This window comes from Urocitellus parryii, chromosome 5 (genome assembly GCF_045843805.1).
Source record: "Urocitellus parryii isolate mUroPar1 chromosome 5, mUroPar1.hap1, whole genome shotgun sequence".
Lineage (NCBI taxonomy): Eukaryota > Metazoa > Chordata > Mammalia > Rodentia > Sciuridae > Urocitellus > Urocitellus parryii.
This window is the reverse complement of record NC_135535.1, coordinates 15,269,559-15,294,231: the sequence shown is the minus strand read 5'-3', so window position 1 is coordinate 15,294,231 and position 24,673 is coordinate 15,269,559. Positions and strand designations below refer to the sequence as shown.

At 40.5% G+C, this 24,673-nt stretch overlaps 1 protein-coding gene across 3 annotated transcripts in view; it reads left to right on the top strand.

Moving 5' to 3' along the window:
• Rfx4 (regulatory factor X4) overlaps positions 1-24,673 on the top strand; it is a 128,322-nt gene that overhangs the window by 93,107 nt on the left and 10,542 nt on the right. For 2 of the 3 annotated variants that reach the window (XM_026398571.2, XM_026398585.2), the window contains exons 13-15: positions 9,608-9,727; positions 10,044-10,205; positions 23,866-24,028. In XM_026398571.2, the coding sequence (XP_026254356.1) occupies positions 9,608-9,727; positions 10,044-10,205; positions 23,866-24,028 (445 nt within the window). The remainder of the gene's footprint in view (positions 1-9,607; positions 9,728-10,043; positions 10,206-23,865; positions 24,029-24,673) is intronic. The other variant, XM_026398580.2, reaches the window with a different exon arrangement.

Here is a 24,673-nt window from a genome sequence, read left to right as displayed (position 1 = left end):
ACTACCTCTTGCAATTCATTTGTTTTTATTAATAGTCAATGTGAAAAAGGAAGTTTGGACACTTAGGACAATTAGGGTTTATAAATAGGTTGAATTTATTACTGAGAAGTATGGTTCCTTAAAATGTGTTTATTTCTTTTTGAACCACATACTATTTTAGAATATGCTGGAAGCTCAGGCAAATGGCAAAAAAAAAATAAATAAATAAATTAGAAAAGGAAAGAGATATTAACCCAATTTCACTTTTACAGTATTTTTCAACCTTGAATGAGTTGAAATAATACCTGCCTCCAAGTCCATTTAGCAAACGATCTGAAATGGTCCAGCTCATCTGACTCATTGTTGAGTTTTGCAGCTTGGGGTGACAGGCAAGTTGAAAGAATTTGCGGCAGACAAAAGCCCAGCTCCCCCTTTCTGCCTGTATATGTCAAAGACCCAGTTGGTGGCTGTGTTTGGGTCATGTGTTCCCTGTATGAAAACAGCTAATTAGGAAAAAGAGCCCTCTGTTCCCTGGCCCCCTCCCCCAGCCCAAGGGGCCAGCTCCATGTATCTCATAACTCCCACCCGGTCCTCAGGGCTGTGAAGGGGTGGCAATGATCGCGTGGGATACCGAAAGGATCCCGTGGGAGACTGGATCACCTCTTCCCAGAACAGCCCCTTTCCAAGGTAGTTGATTCCTTTCTTTTCCTTAATTCCTTTTCACTCTTTTCTCCCTAATTCCTTTCCACGGAAAGAGCTTCTGCTGTGAACTAAAGTAACCAGATTTGTCCTTGCTGTAAGCAATGATTTCTAGCAAAATTAGACAGTGAAGATGGCAGGCAATGAACTTTCAGTCCTGATGGAGCTGAGCAAATTTATTTCAATAAAACACACCCTATTTTCAGTTGACTGGTCTGATTTCAGCTCAGAGGCTACCTGGACCCCATCAGCACTGGGCCTTTCCCATTGCACTCTGGGTTTCTTTCACTGTTAGGAGCATCTGAAGGGCATTAAGCACTCCCGTGTAAAACAGTTTGAAAAGAGCCCCCGTGTGGTTCGTGTGTTTACATGTGTGTTTTCTGGACCAGCGTCAAATCTCACCCCCTGGGCGGGGTTGGGAGGCCCCATGGGTGTCTGTCAGGGAGCGGTTCCCAGACCAAGTGGCCAAGACCAGCTTCTAGACTGCTTCTCTACACTCAGATATCTTGGCCTGTCTCTGTGTCAAGCAGAACCTGCTAAAAACTGCAGGATTCTGACATTCACAATGTCACTCAGGCCCTCTCTAAGCACGAGGAGGCAGGGATTGCCCTCTCTGTATGGAGGAGAGGACCTGGGTGGACTGTGCAGGAGGCAGGCTGATTCAGCCTGAACTGGGTCCCAGGCTCAAGTGGAGCTCCTTCTCCCACACCAGCTGCCTCTTCCCCTGGGGGTCGAATATCAATGACACCCACAACAAAGGCCTAGTAGACTTTACATTAGGCATTTCTCATTCGCTTCTAACATAATACTGTGGGTCCCTATTAGTGCCCTCATGTGACAGATGAGGAAACTGAGGTGGAACTTGAAGGACTTCCCTAAGATTAGACACAGTAAGGAGACAAAGATTGGAATAGTGATAATTATTATAACAAATATTAGTAAGCACACACTACATTTAATTCTCACATTAACTTGGCAAGGCAGGTAGAAATAGGTGCCTTTCTAACAAAGGTGAAAAGAGAGCTTGGAGAAGTGTTTTGCCCAAGATCAAGGTGGCAAATGGCAGAGTTGTATGTCAAATCGGGTCTGCCTGACCACAGTGCCCATGCTTATTCAATTATCACAGTTACCCTGGGCTCCGATGCCTGGCACAAAAGGGCCATCACCGACACCGATGGTTTTAAATACACACATGTATATGGGATAAAATTAAAAGAGGCTAAGAGAGAAAAGAACGTTGATTACAGTAATTACATTTGCCAGAGGACAATAGAATAATAAAGGTTATTCAAGAATAAGGGCAACTAGGGCTGGTGATAGAGCTCAGTTGGTAGAGTGCTTGCCTCACATGCACAAGGCCCTGGGTTCAATCCCCAGCACCACAACTAAAAGATATACTCAGTTATATGAAGACTAAGGGAATCTGGCACCCACAGGTCTTCATTTACGAAAACAAAAACAAAAGATGCATTTCAGCAAAAAGAAAAAGCCACAGGTAACGTCTGCAATACAAGAAACCACAATTTTCTGGTCATTGTTGCAGTCTACTTGGAAGGCTGATGTAACCATTTTATTAATGGTGACGATAAGGTAGCTTGGAGTTCCAGGAGAGACTGTCCCAAGGGTGGGGCTTCCTTGCTTTTATGATCCACTGTCTGACCCAGTGTGACTTCTGCCACGTTATTGGTCCAAGCAGTCACAGGTCTACAAAGATCCAAGGGCAGCACAGACCCACTGTTCTCAATGGGAAGAATGTAAAAGAATGTGAGGGCTCTGGGCTGGGGTTGTGGCACGTGTGAGGCACTGGCTTCGAATCTCAGCACTGCGTATCAATAAATAACATTAACAACAACAACAACAACAACAACAAAAAAAAAAAGCCAATTATGAAAAAAAAAAAGAATGTGAGGGCTCTGTTTTCAGAAGAGAGAAAAATTTAAATATATACATAAATGAACTTTTTACTCTAATTTTAGAACTAATCTTTTAAAAGTGTGGGTTTTTTTCTAAAGAGAGAGTGAGAGAGAGAGAATTTTTTAATATTCATTTTTTTTTAGTTTTCGGCAGACACAACATCTTTGTTGGTATGTGGTGCTGAGGATCGAGCACGCTACCGCTTGAGCCACATCCCCAGCCCTTAAAAGTGTGTTTTGAAAAGATAAAACCAAGTTTGAGGAAAAATATAACATGGAGTTGTGGGAAGAGAATGTTCAAAAAATTGTTAAAGCATGTCTTATTTAGGAATACTAAATAACTTTAGAATTTGTTGGAAAATTTTATGGTTTTATTAAACATAATAAATGTGTAGGTATATGTTGATAAATTAAGGAAGCATCACTAAAAGAATCACTTTAAAAATGGCAAGATTTAAAAAGATAAAATCATAGAAAATGAAAAATACAAAATAGTATAGTAAACATAAAGACTAAATGATAAAGTAAATGAAAAATCTCTTCCTTTGAGAAACATCAGGTAAATATATATATATATATATATATATATAATTTGTTCTTTTTAGTTATACATGACAGTAGAATGTATTTGACATATCATCCATATGTACATGGAATATAACTTCTCATTGTTATGGTTGTACATGATGTGAAGTTACATTGGTTATGTATTCATATATGAACCTAGGAAAGTTATGTTCAGTTCATTTTACTATCTTTCCTATTCCCATCCTTATTCCCTTCCCTTCATTTCCCTTTGTCTAGTTCAATGAACTTCTATTCTTCCTTCGGCCTTCCCTTATTGTGTGTTAGTATCCACATATCAGAACATTCAGCCTTTGTTTTTGGGGGATTGGCTTATTTCACTTAGCATGATCTTCTCCAATTACACCCATTTACTGGCAAATGCCATTATTTCATTCTTCTTTAAGGCTGAGTCATATTCCATTTTGTATATATAACACATTTTCTTTATCCATTTATCTATTGAAGGGCATCTAGGTTGGCCCCATAGCTTTACTATTGTGAATTAAGCTGCTATAAACATTAATGTGCCTGCATCACTATAGTATACTGACTATAAGTTCTTTGGGTATAAGCCAAGGAGTGGGATAACTGGGTCAAATGGTGGGTCCATTCCAAGTTTTCGGAGGAATCTCCGTACTGCTTTCCAGAGTGGTTGCACCAATTTGCAGTCCCACCAGCAGTGTATGAGTGTGCCCATTTCCCTACATCCTCGTCAACATTTATTGTTACTCATATTATTGATATTGATAAATGTCATTCTGACTGGTGTCAGTGTAGTTTTAATTTTCATTTCTCTAATTGGTAGAGATGTTGAACATTTTTTCCAAACATTTGTTGACTGATGGTATTTCTTCTGTGAAGTGTCTGTTAAGTTCCTTTGCCCATTTATTGATAGGGTTGTTATTATTATTATTGGTGTTAAATTTTTTGAGTTCTTTATATATCCTGGAGATTAATGCTCTATCTGAGGTCCAGGTGGCAAAGATTTTCTCCCATTCCATAGGCTCTCTGTTCAGGTTCTTGATTGTTTCCTTTGCAGTGAAGAAGTTTTTTAGTTTGATACCATCACATTTATTGATTCTTGATTTTACTTCCTGTGCTTTAGGGATCTTGTTAAGGAAGTCAGTTCCTAAGCCAACATGCTGGTGATTTGGGGGGCCTTCTTTTTCTTCTAGTAGGCACAGGGTCTCTGGTCTAAAGCCTAGGTCCTTGATCCACTTTGAGTTGAGTTTTGTGCAGAGTAAGAGATAAGGATTTAATTTCATTTTGCTGCATATGAATTTCCAGTTTTCCCAGCATAATTTCTTTCCAATGCATGTTTATGGCACCTTTGTCTAGTGTCAGATAACTGTATTTATGTGGATTTGTTTCTGTGTCTTCTATTCTGTACCATTGGTCTACATGTCTGTTTTGGTGCCGATACCATACTGTTTTGTTACTGTTGCTCTGTAATATAGTCTGGTATTGTGATGCCACCTGCTTCACTCTTCTTGGTGAGGATTGCTTTGAATTTCATGACTTCTTTTTCTATTTCTATGAAGAACATCATTGGAAATTTAATAGGAATTGCATTAAATCTGTATAGTGGCCATTTTGACAATATTTATTCAGGCAAATATAATTTTATAGGCAAGTTTTACTAAACTTACAAGAAGCATATAATTCTCAGCACATGAAAATAAACATGAAGACATGAAAATTAGTATTTAAGAAAATAAAAATTAAAATAAGAAGCACAGTAAAACTCATTTAATGAAGTTAATCCCAATTTCAAAATCTGGCAAGAACAGTAGAGGAGCCTGGTGTAGTGGCACATGCCTATAAATCCCAGTGGCCCAAAAAAGTGAGGCAGGAGGATTGCAGGTTCAAAGCCAGCCTCAGCAACTTAGTGAGAGACCCTACGCAATGTAATGAGACTCTGTCTCAAAATAAAACATTAAAAAAGGGCCCAGGGGGGCTGCGGGGGGGGGTGGCGGGGGCTGGGGCTCAGTGGTAGCGCACTGTCTGGCATGTGTGAGACACTGGGTTCAATCCTCAGCACCACTTAAAAAATAAATAAATAAAGGTATTGTGTCTACAACTAAAAGAATATATATTTTAAAAAGGGCCCAGGATGTGCCTGTATGGTTATGCACCCCTGGTACCAAAAAAACAAAGCAAACCCCCCCCCCCCACAAAAAAAGAGGAAATTAAAGATGAAAAAGTTCTGGTGAAAATACTAGCAGATCTAATTCAGTAGCAGTTTTTTTTTTAAATCATGATTAATTAGGACTGTGCCAAAAATTCAAGTATGATTCAAAGTCTGAAAAATGACTAATTAACTTACTATATTAATAGATGAAAAGAGAAAAATCATACCATCATCTCTAGGGATACAGAGAAAAACACTTAATGCCATTCAGCTCTCGAGTATGGTTTTTGAGAAGGGGATTTGTTTAACATAAAAAATTATCTAAAAATCTGCCACAAACATCATATTAAATGGTGACATTTTAGAAAATACAGGAGTGACTTCTGTTACTAATAAATACATGCTGGAGGTCCTAGTCACTGCAATAAGAAAAAAAAAAACATAAGAAGAAATGGAAGGAAAACACAAAATTGTCTTTATAGCTGTCATGATTGCAGACAAAGAAAAGAGAAACCACAAATTAATAGAGCAAATAAGAATTCAGCCAGGTTATAGATTCAGTAACTGAATAATACTAACTTGAATTACAAATATATATAAAATATGTATTTGTGTATATAAGTGTGTGTGTGTGTGTGTATGCCATGAATAATAGAAATTGAAATTCAAAACTACCTAGAAATAATTCTAAGAAATTATTTTAAGATCTTCAAGGACAAATTTTTAAAAGTTATCAAAATATACCATGCTCATGTTTGGAAAGACTAAACTTCAAAAGATGTTAACTCTCTTCAAATTAATACATAAATTCAATGAAATTCCAGCCCAAATCTTTCTTCGATTTTGATAATCTGATCTTAAAGTTCCTTTGGAAAAGTAAAAGGCCCAGAACATAAAGATAATGTGAAGGTAAGGAAGAGCAAGGGACAAGGATTCACTTCTCAGACTCAGGTTTATCATAAAGACAGTGTGGCGTTCTGACTATGTCAGACAAAGAGGGAAGAAATAGAACAGAGGCCAAGACAGACTGACATGGAGCTGGCCTTCATCAGCTCCTATAACTAAGTGTTAAAATCAGTGGAGAAATGTTCTGAAAGAAGAACTTTAGAGTAAATAAAATAAATTTAATTCCCTTCCCTACAACTTCTGAAAAGAAACATCTAAATGAAAAACAAAAACAACAACAAAATCAGTTCTTAAACTTCTTGGAAGAAAACATGAAGTGATATCTTTATGATCTTGGAAAAGGACAAGCACAAAGGAAAATATTGCCAAAATTGACACATTTGGATTTTAAACTTCTGTTTAACAAGTAGACCATAAGCAAAGTGAAACATAAAAGCCACAGAGAGGGAGAAGATATTTTGCAATGTGTGTAACTATCATACAATGTATAATAAACCTCTTTAGATTTTTTAAGACAAATACCCAGCGTTTGTCTGATCGTTATACACTAGTAGAAATATAAGCAAAGAATATGAATAAACAATCCACAAAAGAGTAAATTCAAATGGACAATGATCATACGAAAAGATGTGCAACTTTGTAGTAATTAGGATGATAAAAATTATAATGACAGTATCTCATACCATTTGGACTGGCAAATGCTAAATTTCACACAGCCCCGTAACATCATGCAACATTTTGGTGAGCAAGAGTCATGATCTCATAAGACTGAAGTTGGAAGTGCTGTTGGACCATCTATTCCACTTCAGTCCCGGACACCAGGACAGGTAGACAAATATTAATTGCATCCAGTTTTCAATGGTGAGAAATTGACAACAGAAGAATAGATAAATTGTGGTGTATCCAAACAGTGGCCATTAAAATAGACCTATGCATGTATTATACCATTTACATTGGATTTGCAAACAGAAAACAATGTTACATGTACAGACACATACATGCATATATACATACATGTAGCAAGAACATAAAATGCATGTGAATAATAAATCAAGGTAGTGATTACTCGGATAATAATGAGGGGACAGAGGGATTCATGAAGAGAATGCAGGGAGCTTTATCTTTTCTTCAACTAAAAAAATGGATTCAAATGTGATAAAATGTTAAGATGATATACAGGCAGGTGATAAGTATATTGCCATTCATTTTTAAAACTTAGGGTTTTCTGTGTTTGAAGCTTTTTCATAGGGAAAAAGAAAATGCAATCAGATTACCATATCACAACAACAAAAATCTCTTTTGTGTCTATTCTAATATCTTTTTCATATCAGGTTTGCTTGAGCCTCTACCACGAACCTGGCACTGTTCTGGGTGCTGGGCACAGAACTTTCAGTGGGAAGGACATAAAAATCCCTGCATTATGGAGTTTACAGTCTAGGGGAGGGAGGCACATCATAAAGATAACTGAGTTAAATATATAGTATAATAGATGATGGTAAGTGTTACAGATAGATGAAGCAGGGGGTGTTAGCTGCAATATATTTTCTCTCATTAATCTTTATCTCCATTTTTATTTTCCTGTATTCTGTTTGCTCTGTTCCTGAACTGTTTATTGCCCAACAACCTTAATGATGGATTTCTGCTTACTAAGACCACAGTAGCCTTTGTGAAGTCAGAGACTGAGCTTCATGCATTCTTTGTATTCAGCATACAGCACAATAGCAGGCAGGTGGCAGTAGCTTTACAAACTCTTGTTCAAAGATGATTGAAAATTAACAGACCGATTGGGTAACAGATCGGTGCCATTAAGGAAGAGAGCTGAAGCCCAGATCAACAATTCCCCCCAGGTACTGGCCTCCAAGCCCAGCTCTGGTGTTCCTAAGTGTGGCTTTAGGCCTGTTCCTTTGTCTTATCAGATCTTGTTGTTTCCTAACCCATAAAACCAGAAGTTTGTAGGAGATGCTTTCCAAGGTTCTAAAATTGTTCTACAATTATTAGCCTAAAACCATTTTGACCATTCAGTGTTTTCCATCCTAATTCATTAATTTGTAGTTGTTTCTTTCTATCCATGTCAACTCGGCTCAACATCCCAGCAAATGATTTCTTTATATGGACACCTTTTCCTTTCAAGTATTTAATACTATCTTTTGACTTATTTGACTCTAAATCTATGAAACAAATCAGTCATTTCGTGGTTCTCCAGATAATCATCCAATAGATACCACTTACTGAGATCTGATATATGTACTTTTCCTCATTCTGGCACTTTTGCAATGTAGGTTTTATTGTCCTGCTTTTAGAGAGCATCACATTGCATAATGTTTGAAAAGCCACTTCAGGAGCTGTCAGACTTGGGTTCAAGTCCTGGTCCTTCCATTTAATAACTGTGTGACTTTGAACAGTTACTTTACCTCTCTGTCTCAATTTCCTCCTTTTTAACAGTATTATCTCCCATGGTTGTGATGAGTATCACATGCATTAGCTACAGTGGTTCCCATAGTGGTTGCCACAAAGCAAAAAGTCAATAAATATCTGATTTTGTTTTTAACATTCAAAAGGACTGAGGGGAGTAACTTGAAAAATAGGAATAAAAATGCCCTCCATGACAATTAAGAGACAAGGAGGACCAAAGGGGAGTAACGGGGAAGGGGAAGTGATCAAAATCTGTTATATGCATGCATGAATGGGTCACAATGAAAACTACTATTCTATATAATAAATATGCACTAATTTTGAAAAAGCCCTCCTTCCAGGAGAGTTGTAGAAATGAAACCAGAGAGTATAAGACTTTAAGCACAGAAACCAGCACACAGGAAAATCTTTAAAAATGACTGCTCACATTCCCTTTTATGAAATAATCTACCCTACATTGAAAGTGAAGGGCACTGCTTGAAAATAAGAAATCTTCTCAATCAGATGCCTTTTCTAAGTCCCGTGTACTAAATGAAGTCTCAGAAACACTTAGGGAAAGAATTTAGTTGTCACAAGTTTGAAACGTCAATTCTGCTCCCAGAATTATGTTGGGTACGTTAGCAGAAACCAGCGAACTAGAAGGTAAAGTCCCTGCCGTGAACCTACTTACAAGCCAAGTGGGAAATAAAATATCCTTCAGGAAGGCAGAAAAATGAATGACCCTCTGTCTATAAGCTGCAGGGAGTGAGGGGAGGCCGGCGGGTAGGTGGGAACTCAGAAGCATGAGGAGAGATGGCTCAGGGGCTGTCATTTTTTAATGGTGGCCTACTCACAGAGAGGGGGATTCATGAAATTGGGAGCACCACAAAGAAGAGCGACCTCTGACCCTAGGGAGAGATTCCCGAACACCCCGAGAACGTGGGAGTGCGCCTTGTCCACCAGGTGGAGGGGACACGTGAGATGACATGACTTCCTTCTCTGTTGGACCTTTTCTCACCAGGGTCTTTTCACCTCATCCACCTGATGTTTGATGACTACGTGCTTTACCTGTTGGAATCTCTGCACTGTCAGGAGCGGGCCAACGAGCTCATGCGAGCCATGAAGGGGGAAGGAAGCACTGGTAAGCCTGCACTTCACTGGGGACTGACCACCTGGCAGTGGGAAGGGCCTCCCTCCTTCTGGGCTGCATTTCTTTATCCCCAAGAATTTAGTTATGGTGAGTGGGTCAAGTGCCATGGAACCAATCATGAGCAGGCCTGCGTGTCTGTGGGAAGCACCTTCAATGCCATGATAGGGACTGGGAGTCACCAAGGGTTTTAGGCAGGGAAGTGACTGGTGCCACACAGATCAGGAGGTGTGTTTGATTTTATAAAGTCCCTTGGAGACAACGTGCCTTGACATTTGGCTCTAAGAACTCACTTTTTCTCTACTCGTAGCAGAAGTCGGAGAGGAGATCATCTTGACAGAGGCTGCCCCACCAACCCCTTCACCAGTACCCTCCTTTTCTCCAGCAAAGTCTGCCACATCCGTGGAGGTGCCACCTGCCTCCTCCCCCGTCAGCCACCCCTCCCCAGAGTACACTGGCCTCAGCACCACAGGTAATGCAGAGTCTGGGGGTGGGGGAGTGGGTGCGGAAAGCAAGAGCTTTCTGGAAAAACATTCATCCCTAAACTATGAAAGACAGGCCTAAAATGAAGGGCCCTCCCTGGATTTGTGGGTGACTTGCAGGTACCAATTTCCTCATTGGTGTGTCTTCCACATGCTGCTGTTTTCAAGTTGGCAGATTAAGCACCTGATAAAATCTCCACTGCCCGAGTGAAGCCATTGAAATTATTAAAGTGATTTATAAGATAAATTAATACACAGCCATTCTTGAAAATATTAAGTCCCCTTTTTTTTCCCCATCTACCTTGCTGAGAAGCTCCTATCTGCTTTCTGGTTCATACCACAGAGCAGTCAGGAAAGCCACCTCCTCTATTCTGCCATCTTGAAAAAAAAAAGGGCCATTCTTGAAAACAAGAAAGGAAACTCTCTATGAACCCCAAACTGAGAAATATCTCTGGAAAAGGGGACAAACAGGAAGCCATATTCTAAGCCATGGCAAACACAGAAGCAAGGCAGGAGCTGTGAACAGAGCTGGCCATGAGCCAAACTCAGGCTGCCCTCCACGTGACTGTGAGGCCGATGCCACTCACAACCCAGAACCACCCAAGTCTGAATGCATACTCAAAAGAATTGAGAGCAGAGATCCAAACGAATATTTGTGTATCTATGCTCCTAATAGCATTATTTACAACAGCCCAAAGGTAGAAAAGGATCCAAGTGTCCACGGAAGGATGAATAAATAAAATGTGGTTAGATACATACAATGAAATATTATTCAGTCTTCAACAGGAATGACATTCTGATGTATGCTGCAACATGGGTGAACCTTGACACAATAGAACAAATGTCATGCAATTCCACCCAACAAGGACCCTAGAATGCTCAAATTCATAGAGTGTAGAATGGTGGTCATCAAGGGCTGGAGGCAGAGGAAATGGAGCCCGAGTTTAGGTTTGAGAAGATGAACAGTTCTGGAGATGGATGGTGGTGTTGGTTGCACAACCCAGCAAATGTCCTCACTGCCGCCAGGCTAGACACTTCAACATGGCTAAAACGGTGGGTTTTATGATATGTGTTTTTTACCACAATAAAAATATCACCAAAATATCGATAAAGGGCCCAGTTCCATGAAAGAGGAATAACAAACTAAGAAAAAGGAGAATTTTTGCAAAAAAAAGAAGTTAACAGGACAATTTGAAAAGAACTGTTAGGATGAGAGCTAAAGGAGGAAATCGTACCCAGGAGCGTCAAGTAGGGATCTTGACAAAGAAATGCACAAATGTGGAAGTAAAAATGTCAACAGGTAGGCTGAATAGAAAACTAGATCTGCTGAAAGAGAATTACTGAACTGAAACACAGCTGAGGAGTTCTCTGATCATGTGACACAAAGAAACATGAAGGATAAAAGCTATGCTAAGAGAAAGAGCTAATTGATCCATAAATTTCAATGTTCATTTAATAAGTATTCCAGAGAACGAATAGAAAGTGGAGAAATAATGGCTAACAGTTCTACAGAATGGAAAGAGACAAGATTGAGAGCTTTTCATGAACATTGTACTGAAAAAAGAGGGAGAGGGAGGGATAGAGAAAGAAAGAAAACCCTCTAAAGTCACTGAAGAAAATCACAGATAAAGACATCTTATCCGCTCCCCAAAAGAAAAATGGATAACCTCCAAAGGACAGAGAATCAGAATGGTGTCAGACTTCTCATCAGCAACATTAGATTCAATATCTGAAACAGTATTTTTAAAGTACAGAGAAAAAAATGCATTGCAAACCTTGAATCCTGAGTTCTATACATTATATACATATAATGCACATATATGTGTCCATGTGTTTATATAGGTATTTTTCCCTTCAGGACTATTTTATGTGCCAAGTTGCCAAGTTCTATGCTGGGTGTTATGGGAAATATATATATTAATATGCCAAGGCCTTGCTACCAGGAGTTAACAGAGGGATAAGAGAAGTATAGAAATGACAATAATAGAAGAAATAATGTTGCATGTGCAATAAGTGAGGTATAAACTCATGCTATAGTGTTCCTAAGGAAGAAGAGATTTCATTTGTTTGGAGGTATCAAGAGAGATCTCTCCAAGGCTTTTTGTGGAGTGGAGGGTTTGGTAGGGCTGTGATAATTATTAATTCATTATTTTTTTAATTCAGTCCTGCTCGATTATCCTCCCATGACCCAGGTACCAAATCTGGGAGTCTGCTTCAAATCTTTGTTCTTGTTCGACTTCTGTGTTAGGATAAACTAAGGTGCTATAAACAAGTAGACCCAAACATGTTAATGCAACAGAAATCTATGTCATGTTTGAAAACGATACAGGCAGGATATTATGTCACAGTGGAGAATCTCTTTTCATGCAACCATTTAGAAGCAAACATATCGTCATTAAACTCTGCCATACCCTAGAGCAAGTTCTCAAAGTGTGGTTCTCAAAGTGTGGTCTCCTTGAAACTGCTTAGAAAAGCTTGTTAGGAGGTCCCAGCAGACCAATTGACTTTGAAACTCTAGGGTTGGGGCCCAGCAAACTTCTTCAACAAACTTGTAACTGTTCCAATGTTCACCAGTTGGAGGACCACTTGCCTTCAGTCTGTGCCAAGTTTGTAACTGGCAGACGGAGATAAAGAGGGTATGGAGGAGGAAAAGCCACTCTCTTAGACGTCTGAGATGGCACACCACACTTCCACTCAGTCATCATCAGGGACTCAGTCACATGGTCTCATGGAACTGAGGAGAGGATAGGAAACGCAGGATAGTGGGTAGCCAGGTAGGGAAGGTGAACAGATTGGGGGCGACTGCTGGCACTCTCCCTCACACCCCCCATGTCCCGTTGCCCTAGTACACGCCTGGACGGATCCATTCTTTCCTATCCCATTCATGCCACCTGGTTCTGACTCTCACCGCTTCTCAGCTCCTACACTGCCAACTAGGTTTATTTTGGTGAGAAGCTCCTGCCTCATCCAAGTGCTGGGGCAAAGAACCGGCAGCTCCATGCAAAAGCTCTCCATCTGCAACTCTGCTCACACTGTTCCTCTTTCCAGGACCACCCCCTTCCATGGTCTGCCCGACCCATCCCTTGGTTCTCCTTTGACTTTTTCTCACCCCCAAGTTAGAATCTTCTTCCAGATCCCACAGCATGGGTCTAGTCATATTCTAGTTCTGCTTAAAATAGGGCTGTTTTCAGAATAAACTGGGAAATACATTTTGGGGGGGGGGGAGGGACCAAAAGAACAGGATCAGATTGCTCCTCTGAGGATGCTGTCTTTTGTCATTCATTCTTTCACCCACTCACATCCATCCAAAAAATATTTTTCAAGTGGCTTATTTTGTTTTTTTGGTACCAGGGGCTAAACCCAGGGGCACTTAACCACTAAGCCACATCCCCACTCCTTTTTATTTTTTTATTTTTTACTTTGAGACAAGGTCTTGTTAAATTGCTTAGGCCTGGCTAAGTTGTTGAGGTTGGCTTTAAACTTGCAAAACTCCTGCCTCAGCCTCCTGGGTCACCAAGATTACAGGCATATGCCACCACACCTGGCTCAAGTAGCTTCTAAACCCTTCTAGATAGATGGTTGTGTGACAGTGAACAGTTTGACTATGGTTCAGCTCCTTGGGAGTTGATATTTAGAGGTAAATGTTCTGATGAGCAAATGGGCAATTACAAGATAGTGTGAGCAGTGCTAAGTTGAGAGAAGGAACAGGGAAGAGGGGCACCTCCCACATGTATTTGGAGGGACTGGGAAGGCTGGAGAATGGGGAGAAGCCATTCTAGGCACAAGAAGCAGCTGATATAAAGTCCTGAAGGGATGGGAAATCATATTATTTTCTGGGAACTTTGAGTATATGTATCCCTGGATTAATTCCTTTCCCAAAATGAAGTAATCTGTCCAGAAGTGTACTACTCAGAGAGGGGATGAGCAGAAACTTAAGAGCCTACAAGGTGTGCCCTCTTTTATACTTTTCCAGGGGCAAAAACTTGCCAACTAACTCGGTGGCCCTGTCTCAGCCGCTACTAAGGCAGCTGGACTCTTCAAAGTATTGACAATCGGGTTGTCAATAAGTGGCATTAAGTCAAGGTTTGGTTTCACTTTGGGTAGACAGCTACAGAGGGTCCTCCTCTTTGGAGAAATGTAGATTTGAGCACCGCCATATTTGTTTACATAGATGTACCTGAAATCACATTTTGATTTCTACTCCAACTTCATAGTGGGTAGTTTTCTAACTCAGAGAAATTGTAGAGAAAAGAACAACTTTGTTCACTGAGCACAAAAATGCTGTTTGCAGCTCTTTGGTCACTCAGGTGTTTTTTATGATTGGATAATTGTCCTATGTCTCCCACCTCCCTCAGGAGGAGCAAGGGCAGTGGGAGCAGCCAGGAGCAGTTTCTGAATAGTCCTGCCCACATGTCCCTGCTGCCACCAGGGAGACACATATGTCTGTCAGTGATGACATGCTTACTTCTGAAATAAACAGGGAAATTATGCAAATAAAACAGTTCTGCATTAGGAAGCTGAAATAATTTGAGTGAAATGGTTTCTCACAGTGTGTCAACTTATCAAACAAGGGGACTCTCAGGACATGAGAGGAAGGGGAAGAGTGTGCAGGAAAGATTTCTATAAGCTAGCTCCTCCTAATTCCCATCCGGCTAGTGAGTCTGCCTAGCTCTCTTCATAGCAATTTGGAGGCCTAAAGTGTGGCAGGTGTGATAATAGTCAAGGCCACAGGAATATCACAAATGTGTTCAGAGATTTTTGTGCAATGTGTTCAAGAGTCATAAAAGTAGCCTCTTAGAAATACAAATGTGAAACAGGTTCTCTTCAGATGACTGTAAGCTTTGAAGATTCTGGCACATTCCAGCTTTGTTCTCAGATATCTCCGGGGGGCATTAAAATGTCATCCCATATAAAACTATGCATAATATTTTTCTCAAATACCACTTTTGAAATACTCCATTGCTAAATTAGACTGGACCTTGGCAGGCAATGGGTCACAGTCTTAGAGGAAACATAATTTCCTAACAGCATATATGGTTTTATGGGCTTATAATAAAGCACAAATTATTTATTCATGACGTACACCTAAAATTAAGAAATTCATTATGGTAGGCTTCTTACACTTGAGGACTTTCACTGAACAGCATTGCAAATTAGAAAATAATTACGTAAATCCTATAAAATGGATTTGCCATTTTTTTCCTAAAGTTAACGCAGCACATGGTTTTCCCTCCCAGTTAATTTTTATTTGTTTTTAAATCATTGCTTGATTTATATCCCATCTACTTCCCAAAAAGTTTCTGAAGTAGTTTATGATAAAAACAGGAAAACCAATCTTTTTTTTTTTTAAACCAAAATCAGGAAGCAAGAAATAAAGCAAAGATGAGGTAAAATTAAAACAAAACAAAAAAACAGTTGGCTAAAAAGTTTTGTTTTGTTTTGTTTTTAACCTGTAAGTGAAAAGTGGCCCAGCTCCTTTGTTGGGTTTCCAGCATACCTTGACTATTACTGACCAGTGGATGCATTATCAGGTTGAACTAGTTGAGAGTCAAGGCTAATCGTACCCGTGACTCTCCAACAAATCAACGTCTCACTGTGGATGGACACTTCCTCATTTTTCCAGCAGTGAAAGAGAGAACAGTGTCATGACTGCTTAGTGAGCACAAAGTGAAAACAAGTCCATTGAACAGAACCTTCTGGCATTCTTTGATACAAGGATAGGGAATCCAAAGCAGTACAGCTACAGCTTCTCAGGAAGATGGCCACTCTGTGCATTCACATCTGTCTAGTGCCATATCCACACTTCACATATTTCTAAATAGGCTTCCTTAAGGCTGTACTTATTGTTTTCAAAGCAGGGAGGGACAAAGAAAGTACTCACTAGGTCCCTAAAGTTGAACCTGATATATGGCCAATGTTGATTGGGTTTATTAGTCTAAGGCCAAGTCATGTTAAGAGAGAGGCCAAGGATTCCATTTCAGTGGATTTCTGCAAGGTGAAATCCAGTCCATTTGTCCTCTCACCCCCAACTTTGCGGATTTGCCACCTCCCCGTGGCCAGCAAAGTCCAGCTCTCTTAACTTTAGGGAAAATGGGCTCTTCCTCCTCAAAAGCATGGCAAGTGGTGCCAGAGTATCACCCATTTAACATGACATTTTAATGTCATTTAAAGAAAATGTTGGACTTCTCTGCTGTCTGGGTCAGGCCACCGAAAGGCTCTAAAACCCCCGTTTATGATGTCACGTTAAGTATCACCTCCTTCAACAATGACAATAAAAGTTAACTATTAAACTCATGTTTTCAACTTCCCACCATGGGTTCCCTGCAACACAAAACCAGCAAATTAAATCATTGAGATGTGAGGATGCCTAATGAAACAAGAAGCAAATTCCTCATAAATGGCCCTAACTGTAAAACATCTGCCTGCCCAGCTGCATTTTCAGCACATCAGTGGAGGATGAAACAAAGATGACTGACCCCTAGTCTTTCCAAATAACAAAAGCCCAGTTATTCTGAGGACAGCTAAGCTGAGTGGGACATGGTGCATGTGCAGCCTGCCTGCAGACCTTGGTGACTCATTTATAGTGAATTCCTCCCCTTTCACTCCTGGCTGCTTCCTTTTCTTTAAAGGAAAAGAATTAAATGCCTAAACTGGGACTAAAACCAGACTGTTCAATGCATGCTGACTTCGCACCATCAAGTCTTGGCTTGGTGGTGTTGGGACCTTGGATTTGCTCCTTCGTTTTCTCATTCCCTTTTTCACTAAATATGTATTCTGTGTCTCATCTGTGCCCTGGGGGTACAGCAGTGAAAAAGACAACATTGCGGCTTTTGTGGTACTTTTATTGTTGTGGGCAAGAGTCAATGCAGAAGTAACCCCCCCCCCAGGCAAATATATAGTTTCTTTTTTTTTTTTCAAGTAGCTTATATTTTATTTTTTTAATATATATATTTTTTATTGGTTGTTCAAAACATTACAAAGCTCATGATATATCATCTTTCATACATTTGACTCAATTGGGTTATGAACTCCCATTTTTACCCCAAATACAGATTGCAGAATCACATCGGTTACATACTCACATTTTTACATAATGGCATATAAGTGACTGTTGTATTCTGCTACCTTTCCTATCCCCTACTATTCCCCCCTTCCCTCCCCTCCCATCATCCCTCTCTACCTCATCTGCTGTTGTTCAATTCTCTCCCTTGTTTCCCCCCCCCTTCCCCTCACATCCTCTTCTATAATTTTGTGTGACATTGAAGGTCTCCTACCATTTCCATATGCTTTCCCTTCTCTCTCCCTTTCTCTCCCCCCACTCGTCTTTGTTTAATGTGAATCTTTTCCTCATGCTCTTCCTCCCTGTTCTGTTCTTAGTTGCTCTCTTTATATCAAAGAAGACATTTGGCATTTGTTTTTTAAGGATTGGCTAGCTTCGCTTAGCATAATCTGCTCTAATGCCATCCATTTCCCTGCAAATTCTATGATTTTGTCATTTTTTATTGCTGCGTAGTACTCCATCAAATATATAGTTTCAAAACGTCATCTGGGTTTAGTGGTGCATGCTTGTAATCCCCAGCAGCTGGGGAGGTTGAGGCAGGAGGACTTCAAGTTCAAAGTCAGCCTCAGCAACTTAGTGAGGCCCTAAGCAACTTAGTAAGACCGTGTCTCTAAATAAAAAATAAAAAGGGCTGGGGATGCAACTCAGTGGTTAAGCACCCCTGGGTTCAATCCCTGGTACCAATAAAATAATAACATTAAAAAGTCAGTTCTACAAGTGAAAATAAAAGGTATAAACTGTGGACCTGCCTTAGTTGATAGAGACTGCCTCTCTAAGGATGTGATATTTGCCTAAGACATGAAGTATCACAAGGAGCCAGCCACATAAATGTTGGGGAGGGGAAAAGAACATTCTGGGCAATAGGGACAACAGGTGCATAAGCTTGAGGCAGAAAAGAGCTTGGAATAGGTGAGGAGGGACTGGAGCACATAAATAAGGGAGAGAGAGTCAGTTGATGAAGTTGCAGAGAGAGGCAGAGGCCGAACAATGAACCAACATTTCTTTCTGGGAAAGGATTCATTTGCTTGCCCCTGATCAGTTGTGTCAATCAGATTTTGGCCATGGAAGTATGAGTGAAATGGGAGGTTTCCATGGTCAGGAGGCATTCTTCCTAAGCACAGCTATCTGAAGGACAGATGACAGCCAATGGGATGTATATAATATAGATATAAAATCTTCTTTCCCTGTCTCAGTCTTGAAGGTTACAGGAAATGTTTACTAACATTTCCTGAATCAAGCAGAAATCAAGCAACATTGCCCCAATAGAACTTTCTGTGATCATGGAATTTTTAAAAATCTGTTATCCAAAACAATAGCCACTAGTCATGTGTGGCTATTGTTCACATCAGATGTGGCTAGTGCAGCTAAGGAACTGAATCTTCAATTGCATTTAGTTTTAATTGCTTTAAGTAGCCATATGTGGCTAATGGTTGTTGCATAGGGTAGGGCAGCTCTAGAATCTCGTCAACACTTAAAGGAGCTTATTTCTTTTTAAAAAAGTACAAATAGCTTAGGTTAGATGAAAATTTGAGTCGGATCTCAGTGGGGAAAAAGTTCAAATGATTTGGTACAAGATTTGAAGGGAACGGTATAACAAGTAGCCTTTTGGAAGCAGTCTAACTTTTCACAAGTTTACAGCAGGCTCTCACAATTTGATTTGGAATGGCCCTCCACACACACAGCCTTGCAACCCAAAATATGGTCCATGGACCAACAGCATTGCCATCCCATAATTCTACAAATGCCCCACTCCCAACCCACAGAATCAGAGAACTGGTAGTTAGTCAGTCGTCAGAGACTGCCTTTCTAAGGAGGTGATATTTCCCTAAGACCCGAAGAATTGCAAGGAGCCAGCCACATAAACGAGTGGAAAAGAACATTCTGGGCAATAGGGACAGCATTGAGTGCAAGCTGGAGGACATGCTGCAATTTGAACCGCATCTCTGGGAATTCAAACACCCATCCAAGTGTGAGGAGAATGGCTGTTTGTGGAAAGATTTTAGAGTTGGGCAGATCTGGGTTCAGATCCCAACCTGGCTATTTTCCTGGTCAAGTCCTTCAACCTTTGGCCGTCACTTTTCTTACCTCTACAAGGAGGTAATACTACCTACTTCAAAAGGTTGTTGTGAAGATTAAATGAGTCAGTGTATGAAGAGAAACTAGCGTGGGGTCTGGCTTATGTCAGATGATCATTGCTAATTCATTCAACAAATCATTATTGACGGCTATTATGCTCCAAGCTCCCTTCCTGTCCTGTATTTAACACCCCTTCCAAAACAAACCAAAAAAACATTCAGCAAGAGGAATGTTTTGTTGGGGATGGGAAGAAATGTTCCCCTCTAGCACTTTCAATATTCTTACTGCCTCTTGTGAGATCTTCATTGAATTCTCAAGGATCAGGGACTCCCACCCTTCTCCTCAGCCCTTCTAATAAATAGGGATGTAAGAAGGGAGTGGGTGGAGCATGAAATATGGGGAAATATGGGAATTGGACAAATAAGAGACGGTTGTTCTTGTTTTACCAACAAATAAAAAGCACTAGAGCCGTCTTTAAAATTAAGCACAAAGTGTTAGCTGCACAGATTCTTTCATTAGTTTCCTTAAAAAGAAGCGGCTGCAGCAGCAATTCTCGCTGGAGGTCCCTCTGGTAGGAGAGGGAATTCAAGGGGTGTTCTTTTCTGCTCCCCAGGCAAAAAGGGTTTCTCACCCAAGCCAGTAGGTGTTAATCTGCTTAAGCCTGCCTGAGTGGACGTGTTAGATTGCTGGCACATGGCCATTTAGAGGTTTTGTTCCCCAGACCACAGGAGCCCATTTTTCCAAGAGTTCCACTAGCTTTTTGTTTGATAACGTCTATTTCTAGCAGCATTTACTCCTTCAACAACAAATTCTATGGAACAAAAATTTATTGAACACCTACTATTTGGCAGACCCTCTGTTGGGGATACAGAGATGAATAAGGAACAGTTGCTGTGCTCCAGGGGCTCGTGCAAAAGTAACTTCTGCTGCTGCCTCTCAGGTGATGGCTATTATCATGATGTCTTCCTACTGCTTGGAAAAAAAAAAATCCTTTGGTTCCCTGGACTGCCCCTTATAAATACCCACTGACCTTGCTCTACTCCCCCGAGGTCACAGGGGCTTAAAGGGTTAATGACTTGCTTGTTGTGGCTGGCTCATTGTCTCTCAAACTATGCCCCCCCACACACACCAATTATGTTGCCCAGAGTAAAATCTGTTTAATGTTATTATGTTTTACTTTTTGCAGAGACAATATATATTCGTTAGAAAAAAAATAAAGGGAAATTTTTAAAAATCAACCCTAAATCCCCAGAGATAACCTGGTTTAATAAAAATAGTATTTTTAAAATAATAATATTTTAGACATAGGTTTAAAACATAGAGGGCAGACATGCTTAATACAAATCATCTGAGATGTGATCATGTGGGGGTTTTTCCTTCTGATCTTCTTGCATTTTCTTATGAGTGATGCCTAACATGCGGTCTTCCAAAGTCATTATCTTTTGGAGGAAGAATGTGGAATAGATGCATAAAGCAGGAAGAGGTACCCTCAGCCATACTGGTGAATAAGGACGCTAGTGATTTTAGAGGAAAACATGTTTAGACATTTGCTGTAATTGATTTTAAATTACTGTTCCCATAAGTGTTCTGTCACTAATGTGTGAGGCAGTTTTCTGTTACTATTTAAAAAAATGCTTGAGCTATCGCACTTATGAAAAGAGAAAGTGTACTTTTGGGGTTTTAGAGATTTCAGTCCATGACCAATTGGCCCCATTGCTTTGGGTCTGTGGCAGCACATCATGGTAGAGCCGGTGGCAGAGCACAACCTTTCACCTTGAGGCCAGGAAGCAAAAGCCCTTGGAGATCCTGGCCACAGAGTCCCCTCCAAAAATCTCCCACTTGCCACCATGCCCACCTCTTGAAGGTTCCACCACCTGCCAGTTGTACCACCCTGGGAGTCAAAACTGTAACACACGGGCCTTTGGGGACCACTTAAGATCAAACTATAGCATCCAGTGATAGAATTGACCCAAGAAACTTGTCTTCATCGCTTGAGGTCTAGAATGAAAAATATGAAAATATAAGTTTTATATAAGAATACCTGAATTCATAATGAAGAGAGCTTGAATACCATTTAAAAATCTGCCACATGTCAGGTTTTTTGACATATCTTGATTAATACAACAGTCCAGCAAGATAGATATTATTACTGCTCCTTTACCAATGATGAAACAAAGGCCCATAAAGTTGAAGAGTCTTGCCCAGGATCTTTTAGCTAGGACACGCAGAATCAGGATGCATAACAGAGACATTGTGATAGAATAGAATAGAAAGTGTGCGGCAGTCTTGGGTCCCACAGGCCACCAAGCACTCTGGGACTTTGATGAAGCTATTTAACATTCCGATGCCTCTTCTGCGTTCCATGTTGACATGAGGAGGCAGTCCTAAGAATCAAGATGAAGCCTATTGTGAGGATGCTGTCCAGGGTGTTGTTGAACAGTTGCCTCTTTCTGAGGGTGTCTGAAAGAAAGTCCAGTTTGATCTGAATTCCAAGAATAATATTACTTCTGATAAATTTGTTTACTATCTTATGGCTCCTAACTGGTTAAGCTTCCTTTTAGCATTAGTTCTAGAAAACTCAGAGCCAAGTTTAAGATCCTTACATAGGAAGAGTTTGGATCTTTAGGGTATGTTGGGGTTTGCCTTATTCCTGATTTCATTTTTTACCTTCAATTTTCTTATCCACTTTCATATTATCTTCTTGAATCTTTTTTATTTCTATGTGCTTCCTTTATTTATTTATTTTAGCTTTCTGTTTCCTCACCCATGAACAGGGGACAATATTTCCCTGAACAATGTCTGAAAAGCCCTGAGCAGGGTGCTCAAAAAATGATATCTCCTTTTCCTATTCTTGGGATGAATCTTTGTCTCTTTTCCTTAAAAGAGAAGGGCATTGGTCTGGGGTTGTGGCTCGGCAGTAGAGTGCCCACCTAGCATGTATGAGGCACTGGGTTCAATCCTCAGCACCACATAAAAATAAATAAAAGAGAAGGGCATTATTTGCATTCTAAAGTATTCTCCAGTTTACAAAAGGGCTCACTACAAGATTCTTTTAATAATAAAGCAATGTATTTAAAATGAGTTTCCATCTCCACCTTCTTTAAGGGAGTTGGGGGACCAAATTTTTCTCTTTTATTTCACCTTTAAAAAATGGCTTCCCTTGGCTGGGGATGTGGCTCAAGCGGTAGCGCGCTCGCCTGGCATGCGTGTGGCCTGGGTTCGATCCTCAGCACCACATACCAACAAAGATGTTGTGTCCGCCAATAATTAAAAAATAAGTATTAAAAAATCAAAAAAATGGCTTCCCTTAACCAATTCTCCAGCTTTTCATGTGTCAGAAAGTGGATGTTGAATCCTCTTCCCTCTACATATGTTTATTTTCAATATGTTAACATTTTTTTAATTAAAAAAATTTTTTTAGTTGTAGTTGGACACAATACCTTTATTTTATCTCTTCATTTTCATGTGATGCTGAGGATTGAACCCAGTGCCTCATACATGCTAGGAGAGCACTCTACCGCTGAGCCACAACCCCAGCCCCACTACGTTAACATATTTTAAATCAGAAATGAAATGGTCCAATGAGTTTATTATAAGCTCATTATCAATTTCTTAAATTTTCTTTTTTGAAAATTATAACCCTCTTACATCTAAGCATCTTGAGGGCTTTTATTTTTGTCCGGCTCCCCTCCCCACCATAGTGCTAAGGAGCACTTTCAAGGTACCCAATTAAAAGGAAACAAATAAAATTAATGATATGTATGGAATCGGTCACAGTCCAGGTCTCTGTCTAATAATCTTCAAAAAGACCTGGGCAGGCAGAGCCCATAATCTACTTAAGTTTGCTTAAAGCAATTTGTTAGATCTTTAACACCTGTTGAGTGCTGAAAAGTTAATTTGCAGAGCCTGCCTGGGCTCCATTGCCTGAGATCTCCTGTGTCCTTCCTCCCTTTCTTCTTTCCTTTCCCCTTTCTTCCTTTTAAATTTTTTATTAAGAGTCTTTGGGTCACCAGGTTCTGTGCTAAGCACTGGGGATCTCATGGTGGACAAAGCAGACAAGGTCTATCCTCAGGAAGCTTACAGTCTGTGGGGGAGGGCGGGCATTAATTAGATCGTTTTCTCTAATGGGTAGAGAATTAATTGCAATAGGAGCCATCAAGGCCCTGACCTGGTGTGGGTTAGGAGATAGCTCCTCTGGATTAAGATATGAAGAATGAGTGGGTATTAAGAGAGAGACGAGGACTAGGGCCACAGAAACAGCATATGCAAAGGTCCTGTAGTTCTAGGAATTGTGGCACTCTGGAGAAAATGAAAGATTCTGTGGCTGGACCAGATAGGAATATTTCAGGTAAGGTCCACGAAGCCAGAGGCTTGAGGAATATTTCAGGTAAGGTCCACGAAGCCAGAGACACAAGCCTTGCAAAGTTTTGGCCTTCAGTTCAAGAGTGATTGGAAGCCACTAAAATGTTCTAAGAAAAACTTAGTAACCAATGCATCTTCATTTGTCTCTGCAGGAGCAATGCAGTCGTATACCTGGTCTCTAACATACACAGTGACTACAGCTGCTGGGTCCCCAGCTGAAAACTCTCAACAGCTGCCCTGTATGAGGAGCACTCATGTGCCCTCCTCCTCCGTCACACACAGGATACCAGTTTACCCCCACAGAGAGGAGCATGGGTAGGTGACTTCCTGGGATGCAGCGAGACTTTAGATTTAAGGTGGGGTTCACTTAGCAGCTATTTCCCCAAAGGATAGGAAGGCTGCCACTCTTTGTTGGGTTGTCATAGTAGGCTCAGTATTGTACTGTCACTCATAATCCCACGCCACCAGGTGATGTAAGTAGGTTGGTGTTAGCAACCCCATTTTGCAGAGGAGGAAGCTGAGACTTGGGGGTCAGAGCAAGTGTGTCTGCTCCAAGCCTGCATTCTTCCTCTTTACCCTCTCCAGCAGTCCAGTCTCCCTGAAGGCTCCTGGTGAACTCTGTAGATGTCCATAGCTTTGTACTAGGTCCAAGTCTCTGTGACTCCATTTAGAGGAGGGCTTCCCTACCTGCGGGTGGGAGGTCCCTGGAGAGCGGTAGTTATTTCCCAGGCCCAGGGAATCCCTGGAGGTTCCAGCTCTGTACCATAGATAAGTAAATCATTTGTTTTGCCCATATGTTTTTTTTCTTTTCAAATCTGGGCAGTGATGTTGGTGTGATGAATAAACTGCAAATCAATTCATTTGCGGGTGTCCCCTGACACAGTAGCCCATTACGCCCTGTCTTTCGTTAAAGACCCTAAGCTTATCAGGCCTAGTGAGTAGATCTGAATGAGATGTCAG